The sequence below is a fragment of the Daucus carota genome, chromosome 2 (assembly GCF_001625215.2).
Source record: "Daucus carota subsp. sativus chromosome 2, DH1 v3.0, whole genome shotgun sequence".
Taxonomy (NCBI): Eukaryota; Viridiplantae; Streptophyta; class Magnoliopsida; order Apiales; family Apiaceae; genus Daucus; species Daucus carota.
In genome coordinates, this window is record NC_030382.2 from 39,469,772 (window position 1) to 39,490,071 (window position 20,300).

At 33.8% G+C, this 20,300-nt stretch overlaps 3 protein-coding genes across 10 annotated transcripts in view; all 3 read left to right on the top strand.

Moving 5' to 3' along the window:
• Positions 1-2,715: 2,715 nt before the first annotated feature.
• On the top strand, positions 2,716-5,497 carry LOC108209056 (protein FAR1-RELATED SEQUENCE 4). The gene has a single exon (XM_064087470.1). It carries the CDS (start codon positions 3,022-3,024, stop codon positions 5,023-5,025), a length of 2,004 nt encoding a protein of 667 aa, XP_063943540.1. The 5' UTR covers positions 2,716-3,021; the 3' UTR covers positions 5,026-5,497.
• On the top strand, positions 5,089-9,536 carry LOC108209057 (uncharacterized). Of its 7 annotated transcripts, XM_064087475.1 has the most exons (9): positions 5,092-5,229; positions 6,522-6,567; positions 6,673-6,756; positions 6,957-7,028; positions 7,120-7,155; positions 7,250-7,263; positions 7,346-7,410; positions 8,056-8,373; positions 8,839-9,536. In XM_064087475.1, the coding sequence occupies exons 1-7, from the start codon at positions 5,092-5,094 to the stop codon at positions 7,364-7,366; spliced, it is 411 nt and encodes a 136-aa protein (XP_063943545.1). In that variant the 3' UTR covers positions 7,367-7,410; positions 8,056-8,373; positions 8,839-9,536. The 7 variants fall into 7 exon arrangements, with proteins under 7 accessions (XP_063943542.1, XP_063943545.1, XP_063943543.1 ...); XM_064087472.1 differs by lacking the exons at positions 7,250-7,263; positions 8,056-8,373 and adding an exon at positions 5,506-6,399 and having other exon boundaries at positions 5,089-5,229; XM_064087473.1 differs by having other exon boundaries at positions 7,250-7,410.
• Positions 9,537-11,550: 2,014 nt separating this feature from the next.
• The window catches only part of LOC108208758 (uncharacterized), a 42,845-nt gene continuing 34,095 nt past the window's right edge, over positions 11,551-20,300 (top strand). For both annotated transcript variants that reach the window (XR_010288900.1, XM_017379282.2), the window contains exons 1-7: positions 11,551-12,621; positions 15,158-15,302; positions 16,978-17,250; positions 17,359-17,523; positions 17,640-17,852; positions 18,956-19,050; positions 19,531-19,702. Coding sequence is in view for 1 of the 2 variants with exons in the window: in XM_017379282.2 (XP_017234771.1) it covers positions 11,816-12,621; positions 15,158-15,302; positions 16,978-17,250; positions 17,359-17,523; positions 17,640-17,852; positions 18,956-19,050; positions 19,531-19,702 (1,869 nt within the window). In the remaining variant the exon portion in view is untranslated. The remainder of the gene's footprint in view (positions 12,622-15,157; positions 15,303-16,977; positions 17,251-17,358; positions 17,524-17,639; positions 17,853-18,955; positions 19,051-19,530; positions 19,703-20,300) is intronic.

The following is a 20,300-nucleotide window of genomic DNA, read 5'->3' on the forward strand; positions in this document are numbered from 1 at the left end:
TTCTAATTTTCTGGAATTTTTGGATGAAAACTATCAAAAATTAAAACTACCTTTTGTAGTTTCGGGTATATTAGAAGTAAGTTTCAGAATCTGATTTTGTTTCAAATTATTTACGGAATACAGTAGCTTGAAAGTTTTAATCTGATTTTGTTTCAGATTATTTAATTATGGAAAAGAGTAGCACACAAATCTCTCTACACCTATAAATACCCCTATAGATAGTAAGGTTTTGGATCATCTAAACACAAGCTCCTCTCTCTCAATACTACAACCTCACGGATTTAAGTTACACAATCAATCCAAAAAAATTGACGGGAGGTGACAATGTAAGAACGTGATCACCTTAAAAAAAACACAAATAAAATTAAGATTCGTCGTACTTTAAATTGTTAATTACATGTATAATTTTATTTTATTTTTTTTCACCATGAATTATAGTCCAAATTTGCAATTAGTATTGGTATTACATCAAGATTTTTATAATATAAAATTAATTTTATCATACAAATATTAGTTTTGAAACGTTAATATAGTTTTTATAAATAGCCACAACATTATTTTATTCTACAAATATTAATATTTAATCCTTAATATAATTTTTATAGGCCGCCGCAACGCGCGGTTTCTCAACTAGTGTAAAATAAGAGGAAAATGAATTTTTTTGTAACTCACTTATTGTGTCTTTAAAAACTTATTACTCAGTTATAATCTTTTTTATTTTATTCACTAATGTTAGGTTCAGATTGTTTTTGTCACTAAAGTTAGGTTCGGGTTTGATTATTAGTATTATATTAATTCTTTGTAGCATTATTAAAATATAGTGGTAGTCTGGAATATTTTAATGATTTGATATATGTTATATCTTTATATATAGTACTTTTTATGTCCCAAGAGCGTTTACCTTGCATGATAAAAATTTGACACACATTTTACGGATTATAAAAGATGTAGTTTTATAAATTATTTAATTTTTTTTTCGGATAAAATATTAGCATTTTAATTTTTATACACAAAAAGAAAATCTAAAAAAAAAGCGATGAAACTATGTTTTATAAGAGTATTATAGTACGTGCTAAGTAGTAGAATAACTTGTAAACAAATGAGAGAAACAGAGAAAGTAATAACAACATAAAATTGTAATAAGATAAAGTTATTAAAATTTATGAAGAAAAAATTAAGAGAGATCTTAGCCAGAACTAGTCGATTGAAACTTTAATAGTGAAAAATCGTATCATTCAATTAGACTTTATCTTATCAATTGTTTGAAGTTATTGATTCCATATCGATGATTTAATGAATTTCCTAATTTTTATTATTTTAATATTTTTTATCGGCTCATTTTATGCTATTATTGCTATATATAAAGATATAAAGATACGTCACATCATAAAAATATTACATACTATCATTATGTATTAATGATGCTACAAAAATTATTATAATGCTAGTAATCAAATCCGAACATAAGTTAGTGATTAAAAAGAAATTCAACTTAACATTAGTGAGTAAAAGAAGAAAAATTAAGTTGAGTGGTAAGTTTTTAAAGACATAATAAGTTGGATGACAAAAAAATTTATTTTCCCAACATAAAATGACATCTCTTGCAAAATTTATTTCAAATTCATTCCATTCTGAAATAATGTCTCTTTTAACTTTTAATTAGTCAGATTGATTATATTTTAACTGAAATTTACATATATTATATAATTGAAAAATACCATACCATTGACAACTGCATTTAATTTATTTAAAATATAACTTTTTATTATCTAAAATATTAAATATATAAATTTTAATATCTAATTAAAAATGAGTAAAATTGATTTCTTGATAATCGAAAAGGGCATGTAATTTGGGACGGATGGTATATATCATTTCATAGACCTCATACGTCACACAACTATAATTATTATTCTTTTTCCGTCTGATATTATTGTAACAGACGGGAGAAATACTTTTTTGCTCCAAATTTGGAAAAAATTGTCTAATAAATTGGAAGAAGTTTTTCCGAATAACAATTTCTGACATAAACACTATATTTAGAGAAAACAGTTTCGTTTTGATTTTGAAATAAACCGCTTTTCAATTTTTGCCAAAATTTCACTGTCAAGTTTTATAAAAATATTACTCCCTCCGTTCACAATACAAGTCTATTTTGTAAAATTACGCATATTAAGAAAATATTAATTAGATAATATCTTCTCACTTGTACCCTTAATATAGATAATATCTTCTCACTTGTACCTTTAATATATGCATGAATGCAGACTCTTATTCAACCTAATTTTGAAATAATGTTAATAGTAATTTTGAAATAATGTCAATAAGCTGTTTGTGAAGGTCACAGACAGCTTATTGTATCGTTTGTTAATAAGTCAACTTTCAATTTATAAGTTTGAATGAATCAGAGAAGTTGAAACTCCTAAATCTTGTAATGACTCATTTTTTTTTTTTAAATTTGATATTACAATATGTATATGACTAATTTAAAAGAATTTTTATTATAGTTTATTATTATAATTATTAGATATACTATTAAATATATTCTATATTATACTTGATAAATAAAAATTTGTATTATTTATATTAAATCTATTTTTAAAATTGGTAAAAGAAATTATTTTAAATAAAAAATACAATTTAGAAGTAATAAATAATAACCCAAGCAACTACTAGTTACTACTTCAAAAAAGAAAAAAAAAAAACTAAATTAGGAATAGCACTAAATTAGGGATTTAGGGTACACGACTCAATTCATCAGCAGCCGCAGTGTCTATACTCGCAGCTTGCCCACTCACCAAAACCCAGAAGAAGATCAAAGTGAAGAATTTCCTTTCCATCTCTCTCTCTCGGCTCCGGCAGATTCACTCCGCACGTAAATTCCCAATTCAACTCCATATTATGACTGTGTTAATATATATATGTTGTTAATGTTAATTTTAGCTGTTAGATCTGAAGACTTTGTGATTTAATGTTATATGAGAAGTGGGTCTTGAGTATTTCTGTCAATTTTGTTTAAGTATGGATGCTGCTGGCGTTATTGGGGACACTAATTCAGGACCTCAGGATGAGATGGAGTTTGATTCGAATGAGGCAGCGTACGAGTTTTACAAGGATTATGCAAAATCTGTGGGTTTCGGTACGGCTAAATTGAGTAGCCGCCGCTCCCGAGCGTCAAAGGAATTTATTGATGCAAAGTTTTCGTGTATTAGGTATGGAAACAAGCAACAATCAGATGATGCAATCAACCCACGCCCATCTCCGAAAATAGGGTGCAAAGCAAGCTTGCACGTTAAAAGAAGGCCAAATGGAAAGTGGTTCATTCATAGTTTTGTTAAGGAACATAACCATGAACTCTTGCCGGCACAAGCACATTTTTTCCGGAGCCATAGAAGTGCTGATCCGCTTCAGAATGATGCTAAAGCAAGAAGAAGAAAGATCTTAACTGCATTATCCAAACAGTATGGTGCATATCACTACACAGGTTCATTAGAGAATTATACTCGAAATCAGCATGATAGGGGACGTAATTTGAATTTAGCGGAGGGAGATGCTCAGGTTTTGCTGGAACTTTTTGTCCATATGCAGGAAGAGAACCCAAAATTCTTTTATGCTGTTGACCTGAATGAAGAGCATCGACTAAGAAACATATTTTGGGTTGATGCCAAGGGGATGGATGATTACTCCAACTTCAGTGATGTAGTTTCTTTTGACACTACGTATTTCACAAACAAGTATAAGGTACCATTGGTTCTTTTCATTGGAGTGAACCAACATGTACAGCCCACTGTGTTTGGTTGTGCATTGATTACAGATGACACTTTTTACACATTTTCGTGGTTGATGCAAACATGGTGTTTGTCGATGGGTGGCCAAGCTCCAGGAGTGATACTAACTGACCAAAATAATGCCTTGAAAGCAGCTATAGCATCAGTCTTTCCGGAAACACAGCACCGTTATTGTTTATGGCATATATTGGAGAAGATTTCTGGGCAGTTTAATTATCTTGACCTATGGCATGATTCTCAGGGGAAATTTAGTAAATGTATATACAAGTCACTGACTGAACAACAATTTGACAAACGGTGGTGGAAACTGATTGACAGATTTAACCTTCTACAAGATGAATGGATGAAATCACTCTATGAAGATCGCAAGTTGTGGGTTCCCACATTTACAAGTGGTATATCTTTTGCTGGGTTGTCTCCCGCTTCTCGAGCTGAGAGTTTAAATTCTTTCTTTGACAAGTACATTAATGTTGAAACCTCACTGAAAGACTTTGTGGAACAGTACAAAGTAGTTCTTGAAGACAGGTACGAAGAACAAGCCAAAGGAGATTTTGATGCCTGGCATGAGCCACCAGAATTGAAGTCTCCTTCACCTTTTGAAAAGCAATTATTATTAGTATACACTCATGAAATTTTTAAAAAATTTCAAGTAGAGGTTTTGGGAGCAGCTGCATGTCATCTAAAGAAAGAAAAAGAATATGAAGGTTTAGTATCTTACATAGTTAAAGACTTTGAAGATAATGAAGAGTTTATGGTGGAGTGGAATGAATTGAAGGCAGAGATAAGCTGCTCATGCCGTTCATTAGAGTACAAAGGTTATCTTTGCAGACATGCAGTTGTGGTTCTTCAGATGTCTGGTGTTTTTAGTATCCCACACAAATATATATTGCAACGATGGACTAATGCTGCTACAAGCAAGTGCTGTATTTATGAAAAGTTTGATGATGTACAATCCAAGGTTCGTCGTTTTAATGATTTATGTCGTAGAGCTATAATATTGGGTGAAGAAGGGTCGCTATCTCAAGAAAGTTATAATATTGCACTAGGTGCCATAAAAGAAGCTCTGAAACAATGTTCAGATGTTAATAATTCTGTTAACAGCGAGTTGAGGATCAACACATCTGTTCATCTTGCTGTTCCTCAAATGGAGGAAGACGACCACGTTAGTCCGGGAATACCAACTGATCCGGCTCCTGTTACTAAAGTAAATCGGACAAATAAAGCTCCTAAGAGATGAGATAGTGGAAAGGAAAAGGCAAATACTGATGTATAGGGAGGAATTGGTTTTGATCATCGTCTGGCAATGGCTATACCTGACAAGTGGATTGATTACTTGAAAAATAAGGAAGATAAAGAGTGGTCTATGGAGGAAATATCATGGAGTTTGACTAATAGGAGATACACAGAGAAGTGTATAGCTTATGCTGAAAGTCATGACCAGGTATACATCTCATGTCCTGGTTTGTCTTAGATAAAATTAAAATTTCACATTGATGTTTAACCTCATTTTTGGTGATTATTAGTTAATGGGGTTTATTTATGTGCATATATTTATATCAATGTGCGTGTAAATTGTAATTATTTCTTGTGTTTTCGGGTTTCTTAAATTGTACTTGGTTTGTGCTTAGTTTGTGTTTCGGTTGACAGGTCTGCTTGTGTTATCTATATGAATGTACAAGAATGTTTCAAGATTGTCATTATTTTTCTTACATTACAGACTTTTGCTTTCCATTTATTCAGTGGCCTTTGCTCCAGAATTGTCACTGGCCCTTTTTAGGTCAAATACTCTTCTCCACATTTGCGCAGGAGCATTACTTTGATTGTCCATACCAGTTGAGCTCTCAGGAGATTGGCCAGACATACCAGGACTATAGACTATTGTCTGAGTGCTTTTAACAATTTCTGGAATAATATATATATAAGTGCAAAACATTTGCTCTGGCGTGTTTATTGAGATGGCGCGAGACTATATTTATATATGTAAATGTTTTGTGGCATTGTGTTTTTTAGTGCTTTGTTGGTTTTGTTGTGTTAGTTCCATGAGCTGTGAGGATTGTGTGCAAAGTTTTGTTATGTTCTCATTTTGCAATTGTTTGCTTGATAGTAATTGAACTTGGAAATCTTGTTCCCTTATAAAGATTTTGGGTTTTAGATTTTCCCTTTCACTGAAGAATCCCTTAAATCATAAATCCCGAATCCATTTTCAATGGCATTTTACACCCTCCACCCCAATTCTTCATACTTAATTACAAAAAATGCCATCAAAAACCTCACTTTTAACTTTGACTGTTGACTAAAAAAGGATCTCCTTTCAGTACACTTACTACTTCCGGTCTAAAACTGCACAGTGGTTTGAATGTTTTTGCGATCACGTGATGCTGTCTACACTATTTCTACACCGAGTAGCTTTCCTACACTTTGGTTTATATTGTTTCGGCAAAGAGACAATTTTCTCATGGCTGCAAAGTCTCCGGGAGCTGTATCTTTTCCTCTTCAATTCATTTCTTACAGGTCAGTTTGAATTTCATTGCAATTTGAATTCAAAACCCCAAATTACATACAGCACAAAGCATTCCAAACTCACTCTCTCATTAGGGCTGCGATGAAGGAGGTTCTCACGACGAGCTTTTGTTCTTATGTTTCTTATTTCTATTTTTTCTTACTACTCGGTTTGTAATAATGATTTGTTTTTTGATATTTCTTCTGTTTATCTGTTTCTTTCATGGATTTTAGGGGTTTTTCAATCATCTCAATCTGGATAGTTTTCCTTCATCAAAAGGTGATGGTTCTGGTGAAGCATGGCCTCTGTTTTATGTTTCATATGTCATACCTTCCTTCATCTCAATCTACTTTTGACTGTTTTCAATTTTTATGTTATTCTTAGGTTTCAAATGGAAAAGAAGAAGGCAAAATGTGGAAACCAATAAAGAAAACATAAAACAATCTGAAGAGGGAAATCCTAGCACTGGTGAGTTTTCTTAATGGCTGTTTCTTGGATTCACATTAAATTATGAACATATTCATAAAAATGTAACATTCATTTTGTGTATTGTATTTGTTTTGTATCTTAATGTTGTTTAGGTGGTCTGCTTACATTTTATTCATTGTTTTCATTAACATTATATTTTTCAAGTACAAGGATTTAACTGAGTACTATTGTTTTGTTAGGTAGTCTGTTAAGCACAACTGAACAGAATTATCAAACTCCTACAAGGCCTCTATCTGCTCTATCAAATCAGAGTAAAAACAATAACAACTTCAACTTTTAAGATAGATAAATTTTGTATTATTTCATATTGTGGGTTTTAATTTGATGCTATTTTACTCTTAGGCTCTGTTCTGAATATTTGTCCACAGAATGGTGATGGTAATTTTCTTACTTAATTCAGTTTTGAGCATTTGTTCTTATCCAGCTTTGTAATTTCATACTATAAATTATAAAACTGCTATGGTTGTTTTAGGCTCGCTGCTCGAGGTATGTGCCAAGTTGAAGCTTTAGATCAGATGGCCTGGATTGTGTCACATTGCCTACTTTTCACTTTCCACATTGTTTGCAGCTGCAGTGTACATTAAGATGAAGAAACCAAATACTGCTATAAGAGATGCCAATACTGCTTTAGAGGTAGTTCTTAGTTTCCTAAATGTGCTCACATTGTAATTTTATATGGTCAATATTAATATTTAAAAGCATATATCTCTCTCAGTGCAATTTGTTAATGAAGTCCCCCCTACAGACTGATCGGCATGCATGATATACATAGTTTACAAATTTCCGGTATTAAATTTATTTGCTTTGTGTTTAACTGTTACAGAATATTGTATATTGTATTTGGTTATGTGAGAGTTATTGGAGCCTTTTGTTTTACGACTTGAGGTTAAAAAATGTATCCCAAGAGCAAGTAGTTAAGTCGTGTAAGTATTTGAGTTGGTTATATGGCTGCTATGGCTATATGTGATTTGCCAGAAAGTGCAGTTAGAACAGATTGATAAGTATGTGTAGAAAGAATGAACACAAGGCCTTCTTTTATAAAGTATGCTGCACAAGCGGAACATGTCATGCCAAATAAATAGTATATAGACCATGAAACTCAATACAGAAAGAGTAAAATCACTAAAATATAATGTAATACTCTCTTAATTCTAGACAAGTGTTATTTTAGCAATTGGAGAATGCTTAGGTCGTGATTTGTGCTTTGCGTTGGGGTCTGTGGTGTGATCTAAGTGGAGTGTATATAATGTTTGATATAATCCCTGATGTCATGTTCAGGTCGTTGATATAATGTTAGCCTGTTATGTAACTTGGAAGAAGAGCGCTAATTAACAAGCATGACATATGCATTGGTAGTGATGTGCGAGGAGTAAAGGATTATGCAGAATAAAAGATGATTGCTCCTGAGATCAAGTATGAATATGGTGATTGCTGCAGATGTAAAAGCCTGGATAACAAAAAATGTTTGAGGTATACAATGAGGGAAGAGATGATATGTGAAGAAGCTCTATATGCATAATGAAGAGTTTCTCGGATAAATGTGAATCTTTCTTCAATACAAATAAGAACTGCAGCAATGGAGGAAAAGATGACAAGGTAAACAGAAAATATGTAAAAGTTAAGAAGTCTATTGATAGTTTGTAAGTCATGATCGTGCAAGTTTTGGATCAGAGAGACTAGATCGAGACCCATTACAGCAAGAATAATTTTCCTGGAAAGAAATATGTTAGGAGTTGGGACCACGTTAAGTGTTGTGTGCCATAAGATGACTGCAATTTCACGGAAATATTGGTTTTCAATTTGAGGTCCATGAATTTCAGGTTCATCAAGAATTTTAGTTCAAGAATTCAAATATATGCTTAAGTTACGCATTATGTAGTCCTATAAAGGGAAAAGAAAAATTGATTTTGCGACCTTGCATTTAAAATGAAAGAATGACTTTTTTTGCCAGAGATGAAATGTGCAATGATTTGATATGTGATCGTGTAGATGTCCTTTATTTGTCTTTATAATATAATTTTCTTCATGATAGTAATATATTTGTTTGATCTGATTGAGCAGATCTTTGTCTGGAGAAAAAGCATTGAAGCTTCCGGCAAGAACAAATTAAGTCACTGGACTTATGGAAAGCAATGCATCGAAACTATATTAAATTTGATGCACTGCTTCTAATGAAGTCCAGTAACTTTATATTAAAAGTTCAGTGTGCAGTGCCTCTTGATCTGTAACCTGCCACTATTTGTATATTTATAAGTTCTAAAATTGATAAGATATATCAGTTTGGAGCTTCTTTTTCAGACACCGGAAACTGTATAGCGGAGAACCCTATGGTTGCATCCTCTAGGCTTCCCTCTGATGAGAGCTATTTTCAGGGACCTACTGGCCGTTATTCTGATCGCCTGCCGATGATCGACTACATTGGTAATAAAAAATTCATTGACTTTCCGTTTAAAGTTGAAAAGTTTCTCTTTGAATGATATGGTATAGTGGTATACCATTTCTCAATCCCTATTTAAAAGACAATGCAAACTTTACTTTGGCGTAAACTTTGCGGTTGCTGGTGGTACAACTTTATCAATAATGGCTTTGGCAGAACAAAACCTTATGCTAGATAGTACCTGTATTTCCTTCAACTTGAGTAAATGTCCTCTTATTTAGCTTGACAATGCAACACAGAATGTAGTCGAGAACCAAATTAGTGTTCTAATGTGATGTAAACTTTGGGACTTTTCAACAGTTTTTGTTTTTATCTCAGGTTATGAATTATGAGCTCATTTAGTTTAACTTTAACTTTCATAAGCAGGTTTTTATTTAAACAACAAATAAAATAATTTCTTATATAAAATTTTATTCTACGAAAAGACATTGTTTTGTCATGTAAGTTTTCCAAAATCCTATGTTATAATACGAAACTACATATTGAGGGTTATTTTAAAATTTTAATTAAGTGGATTTCTGAAAATTAAAAAATTTCAAAAATATACGAAGGTGCTGTTTGGTTGGATTTATAATTGAGAATTTTGGACTTGTAAAAATAAGAAAAACAAGTTTGTAAGATAAGTTAGAATTGTCGCCTTTCAAAATCTAAAACTATTTATTATTTTATTCTTTATAATATTTTTAAATTGTTAAACTAAAAAAATTCATATTATATATATTTGAATAATTATTCTTCATCAATCATATGGTAAAAGTAATATTATTTATATTTCTACAACATGTCACCAAAATATGGTTGTTGTTTTTTCAAAATTGAATTTTTCCTAAATACCAAATACAATTTATTAGTAAGATTTTGCTATGACTCTGTGACCGTGAACAAAAACGACAAACTCTTAATTTAAACCTAACTCTTTAACAATATTATTATTATTATTATAAATATACAAGACTTTTAAAAAAGTGTTCATAAAGAAACCATGCATAGCGGGCAAAAATTACTAGTTTTGATAATTTTTGTTACTTTTTCGTAGTTTTAAGAAATGTGATTTCGGGTATATGGTGTTTTTTTGAGTCAAAAATATTTGTGTGGGGCTTGCTGGTTTTCTTAAAATCAATGTATTAGATGAAGATATCATGGTGAAGTAAAACGTCTCTCTTTGAAATATCATCAACATGCGACCCCAGGAGGATCGCGAGGATCTTGAAGTCAACCCCTAACGACGTATAACTTTTTTTTTTTTTGGTGTCGTTTCAAGTGTATTTCAAATTACTATAACATGTCATATTTAAGTACGACTTAAGGATGAGAATTTTGTGACTAATAAATTGTGTTTTTTTTTGCCTACTCTTGAAATATGGGTTATCTTATTTGGATTTCATTTTTTCTATGATATGCTTGAAAGGCCTGATATTGTTTAAATCCGACTATCTTACTTCAACAACACGTTAAAGAGGCTAATCAAGCAGAATACTTTCATATGTATGTGTTCTAAAATGTATGCATGTATCTAATTTCATGCTAAAATGGTGTTTTTTTACAGTTCTCTACAATTATCGAGAAATGAGACCTCTACAATTATCGGCATTATGATCTGCAATGAATTGATATACCCTCTTCGCAAATTGAAATTCATACAAGAAGAGGAGGTCAACACACATGATTAATATACAAGTCAAATCAGTAAAATCAGTTGAACACCTTTCTAATTAGAAACAATACTGTTATATAACGATGCCCGTACCTTGCACATGCTTTTACGCTAGTTAATTTCTTGAAAATCCAAAAAGGCATGTAATTTGGGACGGAGGGTATATATCATTTGATAGACCACACATACTGTACACAACTATAATTATTATTCTTTTTCCGCTAGATATTATTGTAACACAGGAACAATCCTGACAATCGTATCTCTTGTTCCCTGACAATCGTATGTCAAGTAGGGGTTATCTAACACACTGTACGAGGGCCGTTGGATCTATATTTTATGGGTGGACCAGCAAAGTTTCGATCCGCGGATCGCGGATATTATCTGCGGGAAGGCAAACTTCCGTTTCACGAATATTTATAGCCACCCAATAAAAAATACGATTGAATCAGAACCCTTAAAAATATAGATTCAATGACCCGGTACACTGTGTTAAATAACCCTTCCAGACACACGGTTGTTATGGATATCATGGAACAGGACCCATGCTTTTTTCCTCAAAATTTGGTGAAAAATTGTCTGATAAATTCATATAAGTTTTTTCGAAAAACAATTTATGACAAACTATATTTAGAGAAAACACTTTTTCATTCATAAGCATATTTTTCAGAGCACTCCGGTTTTTAACTGCACTACCAATTAGATGTCAGAGAAGGTCAGCAGGATAATATTTTCTCCAAAAAATATAATTGCCTATATTTATACCAGAATCGGGGCCAAAGAAATATCCAATATTCATTCCGATCAGTTTACTCCAGCAAACCCCCTCCCATCATCACTTCAAATCTTTAATCACCAATTTTAATAAACATACTCTCTCTCTCTCTCTCTCTCTCTCTCTCTCTCTCTCTCTCTCTCTCTCTCTCATGCATCTACACTAGTTAATCATGGCAGACAAAGACACAGAGCTTCTCTCTCGAGTCGTCGCAAACCACCTCTTCTTAGGCCAATTCGAACCCTTTCGAGCCACTCTCTTAACTCTCCGATCTCGAAACCCTAACTTAGCTCGCTCTATTCTACAAACTATTGTTTCCAAAGCCGGACGATTAGATAACTTGTTGTTCTCGCCTTCCTGTCCTTCTCCGGCTCATCTGACTCATCTATGCACTCTCGAATTACTCCAATTCAATGATCCCTGTTTGGATGTGTGGAGTTTCGGAGTTGATTCGCTTCGGTTGCGGGCCGAGTTTTTGCTTTGTGTTCAGATTATTAGTTCTAGAGTAGCTGACAGTGTTAAGGAAAGTGTTAGTTTGGGTGAGAATGTTGAAGGTGAGGGGGAGGATAGGGTTTTGGCGGGAAACGAGGAGGTTTTTAGGGTTTTGGAGAGGGTTTTGGAGGTGGGAGTGAGTAGGTTGAGGCCGAGTGTGGTGGATGAGGGTGATGAGGGAGTAGGTGTGGAGTTTGAGGAAGAGGAGTTTGGTTGTTTGAAGAAGGCTGTGTTGGAGAATGCGGAGATGTTTGAGGCGTTGTGTGATAATGTGGAGAAGCAGGTTGGGTTGGTCGAGAGCGATGAGTTGGGGTTAGGGAGGAAGGTGGATGGGGATTTTAAGGTGTTTAGGATGATTCAAAGGGTTGTGCAGGTAGCCCATTTGGATGCCATGAATGAGTGTTTAAATGAAGGTGACGAAGATGGAATGATTGGTCATGTTCGGTTTCTTCATTTGGATCATGGAGTGGAGGAGTCTAGATACCGGTATGCTTAGTTGGTTGCTGGTTAGCTTTATGATTCGTTTATGGTTTGTTAGTGTGTATATACTTAGATTTTAACATTCATAGCTATGTATTAAACATGTATGAACTTGCCTGATCTGATTTTACATAACAGTAATGACACGTCCGTTGCGTTGCTTTACTGCTTTCATTTGAACAGACTGCACTCCTTCATGGACGCTTTAGAAATAAACTTTAAAAACCTCAAGCAACAAGATAATAATACGAATTAGACAAGAACATGACTTATTAATTAGGCATTGATAGAGGTGATAGGTGTCTTGTGCTAAATTTTTATTATTCAAATTTGGGAAGTCATAGTAAGATATATGCTTATTAGATACTCCCTCTGTCCCTCTCATTTCTTTACACTTGTTTTGCATTGCTCGACACGCATTTGAAGGCGCATATAAAACATAGTTCCATAACTTTTTTTTCAAAATTTTCTTTTTTGTATAAAAGTTTAGATACTAAATTTTTATTCAGAAGAAAATAAGTTCAAAATAATTTATCAAACTATATTTTATGAGAGCATTAGAATGCGTGCCGAGCCCCCGTCCCCCAATGCAAACAATTGAGGGGGACAGAGGGAGTAGATGTTATGACAAGACCGGTGAGAGGTGTCTTGTACTAGATCATTAATATAGAAATTTTATGAAGTCATTGTACAGATAGGTGCTTATAGATAGATGTTATGACAAGAGCCGCTTGAGGAAGTTATATAACACTTGTTACTAAATTCAAAACTCATTTTCTTTATTGTAGAGACGAAGAAATTGTAATGAGTTCGCAAGCTAATTATTGGAACTAACAGATTACTTCGTGTTTTTCTAATAAATAGATGTAATACACTGCTTTTTGAAGCTCTTAAATACTTTGAGGAACAAGTTGTTGGTTTATGATTCTCCCGGTAGACATCATAAATCTTTTTTTTACCAATATCCCATTGTCCTCCAACAGTCACCCTGTTCTCCAAAATTCAACCTCCCAAAAATTAAAAGTCTTAATATCTCATCATACCATCGCACCGTATTTATGGTTAGCCATTGAGAGCACAAACACCCTTGAAATTTTTTGTCGTGTATAAACAATTAGTCGGGGCTTGACACTTAATGGTATTTTATAGATTGATGTCGATATATAGTTTGGAAATCGGGATGTTGGGGAGTAGAGGTGTTTTGGAGGAAAGAAAAGGGTGAGGGTGTTGGGGTTTAGGGTTGAGAAATGGAGGGTAGGAAGTGGAAAAAAAAATCCTTTGAGTAACATGTGTATGTTGGGAGACGGGAGGGGACTGAAAGCGTTAAATACATTGGATCTACTTAATTTTTATGATGAAAAATTAAATCTTTCAACCTGAACCAAAAATGTTGTATGAAAATTGAGCTTTCTTGCCTTTTTCCAGCCCTCATGGATTTGCCTCCGCTGCCTATTCCTCAATTTCAACCCTAGTCCCCAGTTCCTTTCCCTTCCCTTCCATTGCTCCTGTTCCATCTAGCCCCAAACTTTCTTATTCCGACCTATAATTCTGCTCAATCTAGACCGCCCTTTAGTCTCTGACTAATTGTTTTGATAGGATGGGTAATTATTGAGAGGCTGTTACTGCTCCCATGTAGACCCATACATGCGAGGCGATGGTATGCAATGGTTTGAAGAGCATCTAGTTTTTAAGAGGTCAATTTTTGGCAGACAAAATGCAGTAGTTGGGGAGGCCTATTGATATATATATATTTGGTATGCAGAGGTCTTTCCTGGTTAGCTTTAAATGTGTAGATACTTGGATATCGACAATGTCTTGTTTGGTTTGAGAGAATTGAATGGAATATAAAAGAAAATATAAGAGGTAGGAGGGAGTTTTGAGTAAAATGAGTAAGTGCAAAATTGTTATGATGAGATTTGAAAACAAATTGGGTATAGGATGGAATGGGGCATTTCTTCTCAAAATGGGGGTGTGAACTCTGGTATAGGGTGTTAAGAATAGAATGCGGGAACAAATGAAATTTTTGAACAATTGTTCATAATATAGTTCAAATTTCATCCCGTTCCTTCCAAATTCATTCACCCCAGCCAAACACAACATATACTAAATTTTATTATAATGCACTTTCGTAATAATTTTCTGATCATGCACAGTACTTTTTGTGTTGCATTGTGGTTTTGTTTATCAAGGTAAAGAGATCAGTAGACTACTCTCCTTCTTCGACACTTCAGAATTAAATTTTATAAATTGAACCAGCAAGATAATGCAAAAATAGACTCACATAATACTGACAATGATGAGAGATATCTTGTGCTAGATCATCAGTGTTTATATCAATTTACAAGCCAAATATTGGAATGGAAAAATTGCTTATGCTATAATATCTCCAGCGGAGGTATAATCTCTTTGAGTAGCTTATAATTATATATGTGATACTTTGCTTTTTGAAGTTCTCTAATACTCTGAGGAACAATTGTTGGTTTTAGACTGTCCCAATTGGCCTTGTTCAGTTATATGCCCTCCCTTTTGTTTTTTTTAATAGCATGGCTTTGCAAGATCTGGTCAAGAGGGTTTTGTTGGAAAAGGATGAATATGGAGACGCCTGGCTGGCCATCAGGCGTAAACTGTTATCACTCTATGCGGAAGCTCTGTCTTCAGCCTGCACACGTCTTGTTCAAATGATTCAGGTGGTAAATCTTTCCTGAACTAATTAGATGCATATAAGAGTCGAAGTGATAAATCCCCGTGTCCTGAGTCGGTGCTTCCTAGCGGCTATAAACCATTAAAAATTATATGTTTTGTAATGTTTTTTCAGTTAATAGTTTAATTATATATAACTAGTGAAATTACATTTGAAGAGTTTGATATCTTAACTATAAAGAGGATATATATAGTGGAAGCTTAAGACTAATAATTTTTTGATTATAGTTGTATTGGTATTAGAAGCGAGAATATATTGGTCTTTATACTAGTCAAAGGTCTTTACGGAAATTGAACTTTTAGCTAATTTGGTATTATAAGCAAGATTATATAGGCTGTGATAAAGGTCAAAAGCTCTCAACTTAAAAGTTAGATTTTTGATGACTAGCTCCCTGCTAATTATCAAACTTATGTTGTCATGATCTGTGGTCAAATGAAATTCAAAGTTGGAACTTGAAAGTAACCCAAACTAAACAAACATGCAACCTTCAAGTCTTCAAGGCAATATAAGAACAATGATAATTTATAAGATTGATTGACTATAAACCTATTATAAGCGACACATGTTCTTGGATAAGTTGCAAGCTAATTTAGCATTAGTGTGGTGGCTTCTAACTATAACCGTGACACCGTCCCTTGTGAAAGAAACGTCATAGACATCAATCTAACAATTTCTAGAAGCAATGAGCATAAAACTGTCCAAGTTAGAAGTTGCAAATTGCAATTTAAAGTTCATTATTCTTGCAAACCGAATCATTAGACAAGTTTAACAAGATCAATAGAAATTTAATCTAAAGAATCTAAGGGACGCGCACTAATGCTATAATCAAATATGTCATTCTGTTTTTTTACAGAATGAGGTAAACACATTCCAAGGAGGTGTATAGTTACCAATTGTAATTTTGTGTATATGGCCTAAAGAAAACTCTTCCTCGTTTGTGTTTTGTTATAGTCCAATTCAGTGTGTTTACTTAGACGTGGGTTGTAGATGAACTGAGATGCATGCCAATTATCCAATATTCAGTTCGAGAATCGATTCATAAGTGAGATCAACTTGAACATCCATCATAGTAACCTTTGAGTTATAGGCAAGCTCAGCAAGACTAGAGTTTGCCTAAGATGTTCGATTCGATTGTTGATGAACATGTTCATAGGCTTCATAAGTAGGCTCATGGATATAGTTAGTGAACAAGCTTGTTAAGCTGGCTCGTGACTGGTGTTCGTGAAAAAGTTTGATAAGTAGGCTTGTGAATAAGCTTGGTAACTAAATTTGTGACTGTTTTCATGAGCATGCTTGTAAATACAGGTTAGATTGATAAGTCATCATTATCCACAAATTAATATAATAGTTGATTTTATCATTCATTACACTTATTAATGATATATTGAATTAAGTAGATGTTACACTATACAATGTAAGTGTAGTTTATATTATTCAATTTCATTCATGGGAAAAGAAAATCTAAAGTCCAGTTGTAGGGTGGATAAATTCTTAGTCCTAGATTATTAAATTATATGTTTTCAGTATTTGAACTTTTATAGCCAAATGAATGAAAAGATAGTGCAAAAATAATGGAGTACTCGTAAAAGCAGAGCTTTTTAGTTGAGTTTTTTGTTATATTGTTCTGGGTGGGCATTAATCTCATGAATTCACTTCCACAGATTATTCAAGATGATCTTCTAGCTGAAGAGATTGAACTTTACAGAGCTTCTGGCAGCAATCAGATATTACCTCCAATTGAGCGTTTGCTGAATTACATTTCTGGACTAAAATCAGAGACAGGTGACACGACGTCATCTTTGAAGATGGCAACTTACTCGTGCATGAGAGACTTGTATCATTATGCTCGTGTTTCTGGCGTTCATGTATTAGAGTCTGTCATGAATATTGCCCTGTCTGCTGTCAAGAGGGAGCAACTTCAAGAAGCGAGTGATGTAATTTCATTATAACAACTATATATTCGTCAATCATGTCTCACATTCAAGGAGTGATTGATGTGCTGGTTAACTTCTAAGATGTGATTTTACAATTTTTCGTCATAGGTTCTCTCACTGTTTCCGCGACTTCAACCCCTAGTAGTTGTCATGGGTTGGGATCTGTTGTCCGGCAAAACCAAATTAAGAAAGAAGCTAATGCAGCTTCTATGGACGACCAAATCACAGGTTCTCCAGCTGGAAGAGTCTTCCCAAAATGGTAATTCACACAAGGTAATTATTTCATTGACTAAACCATCTTATCAATTATATCTTTTGCTGTTATTACTTGTTTATCTACACTATCAAATATCTGAACTTGATCACGACATGTTTATTGCAACTGGCAGGTATCTTGTGTTGAGCATCTTTGTGATTTTCTATGTTATCAACTGGACCTTGCTACTTTTGTTGCTTCCGTCAATTCTGGCCAATCGTGGAGTTTGAAGTCCTCGTTGTTGTTGTCGAGAAGAGAACTTTCACAGAATGAAGTTGATATCCATTTCGATCCGTTTGTTGAAAATTTGGTTCTGGAAAGATTGTCTGTGGGAAGTCCTATTCGGGTATGACTCTATATCTATATATGTAGTACTAGTTGGCTCATGTTATTGTGTCGTTCCTGTTGCTATTGCTTTGTGGTAATGCTATTGTTAAATTAGGAGTTAACTACATTGGCTCTTTTTGTGCGGGAGCGGTGTACATTAGAGTTTTAGTTTGCTGTAATTCGCTTTCTAAAATAAGATATGTCGCTACAGTTTCATATTAAGACACCAATCAGTGAAGGGAGATTGTTTAAAACTTAAATTTGAAATTATATCCCACCGGTACCTTGTAATGTCATCCAGTGATATTAAATGATCCATTCCTATATGGTAGAGATGAAGCTAAACATGTTGTGGACTTGCAGCAACTTGTTTTACATCAGGCCACAATCTATAGTCCATATACATTGCTGTTTGCTAATCTATATTGTCGTACCCTTAAAAATGTAATAAATATAAGGATTCCTGGGAAGATCATATCCTAATTTGTCCTTTGACAATGAGTATGTGGAACTAATGAGTTCTCAATATGGCCATATGGGAGTGTTAAAGAAGCTTGTGCACTCGGCAGTATTTTTCTAGGATGTGACTAGACCACACGCGAGTAGCTTTAATAGGTTTGTACAAAGACTTTCCTGGCATGTAACAGAAATAACCATAGAACTCTTTAGGATGATCCCTTCCCTATATATTCACGTGTGACGTAATTTTGCAGATGGAAGTTTTTCATTTATACATCTTCTCTTTTGTAATTATATTGGTTTAGGATTGTGGTCCTTCAATTATTTGATCTCTTTTTTTCCCAGAGTGAATGACAACATAAGATGTGATCAAATAGTGAGTTCTGATTTAATGTTAAAGTTTGCGTCGAGTGAATTGTGAAATTTGAGGATGTAAAGTGTATTTTGAATTTCTTCTAGAATGATAGCAACACAAGCTGACTTCTCTAGACAAAGTTACTTATATCTACACATACTGAAGGGTTATTTCTCTATTATTCCTTTTACATCGAATTCTGAATCTGTTCATGACATGTGTCACGGGGTGAAGTATGTGATTGTATTTTTATTAACATGTTTCCATAAAATCTCGTTTGTTATATCTTTTTTTGTTATTCATTGTAGGTTCTGTTTGATGTAGTGCCAAGCATAAAATATCAAGATGCTATTGAATTAATTAGCATGCAGCCGATCACCTCCAATCTAGCAGCCTGGAACAGGTCTGTACGCATGTTCTTAGTGCCATGGTTTCTATCTTTCCATCAGAGTTCTGTAGCATCTTTTCATCATAATATCTGCTCCAACCTCAATGATCCATCGCTGGATCTGAATTTATGTCTGGTTTAAGAATAATAGTCAATAGTGAATATTTTAACACATTGGTTATAATAGCTTGTATATCTTGAGGTCCGTCTGTGTTACCAACTGGTCAATTATTATATGCACTTTTGACTTCTATAATTATTCTAGAGCTGTGAATAGTTGTAAAGTGTACACTAAAAGATCCATTCCTCATCTACCACTGCACTGAAATTCCAAAGATAGGTTCCCGTTCCAGTGTTCCTTCTGTTAAATGAGGACTATCACTGTATAAAGTTGTACAGTATGATGTCGGAATGTCAGTTCTCTTTGCGAAATGTTAATACTTTATTTGTGTTGTGCACTTTTAACTTGTTGATAAATCTATCTGATTCTGTAAGGATGCAAGATGTTGAATTGATGCACATGCGTTATGCACTGGAATCTGCTGTTAGTGCACTGGAAGTCATGGGCAGAAGTGTGGCTGATGTGAAAGAAATCTACCAAGTGGCGTTGTGCTATTTAAAAGACCTGAGAAGCCACCTGGAGGCCATCAAAATTACCCCTCGCAAGGTTGAGCATAATTTCCATAAAAAAAAAATATGATTTGACTTGTTTCTGTATTGTGTTGAATCTGTTTTTTTTTTCTTTTTTTCTTTTAATGAATGAGAAATGCCTATGCAAGGCATGTATTCCCTGTAATATCAACTTCCTTTGTCATGTATGAATTTGAATTTATATTTGAATTAAGATGAAACGTAGAACTAGACAACAATAGCTTCTCTTGATACTAGCTTACAACTGAAGAGATCGGGTTGCATCCAATGTGATCCCTTTCCCTGTGGCAAACCTTGTTACTGCATAGCCACTCCTTGGACTATTAGAGTTAAGAGTACAACCATGCTGCACAAGGCCACAAGTTCTTATATGTCGCATAGTTGTTAAGACTTAAATTTATATTAATATAATGATTTAGCAATTTCTCATTTTTGCACTGTAACAACCCTAGACCAATACCAACTCCCAAGTAGATTTGGGCATCTTGGATATCCAAGTACACATAAACATCAGTGACATTTTTCCTTACTCATGGCTGTAGAGTCGAGATCTCCCATAAAGTTAAGTCTATTTCATCTGTTACATTTACACATATGGCTCTGATTTCTATATA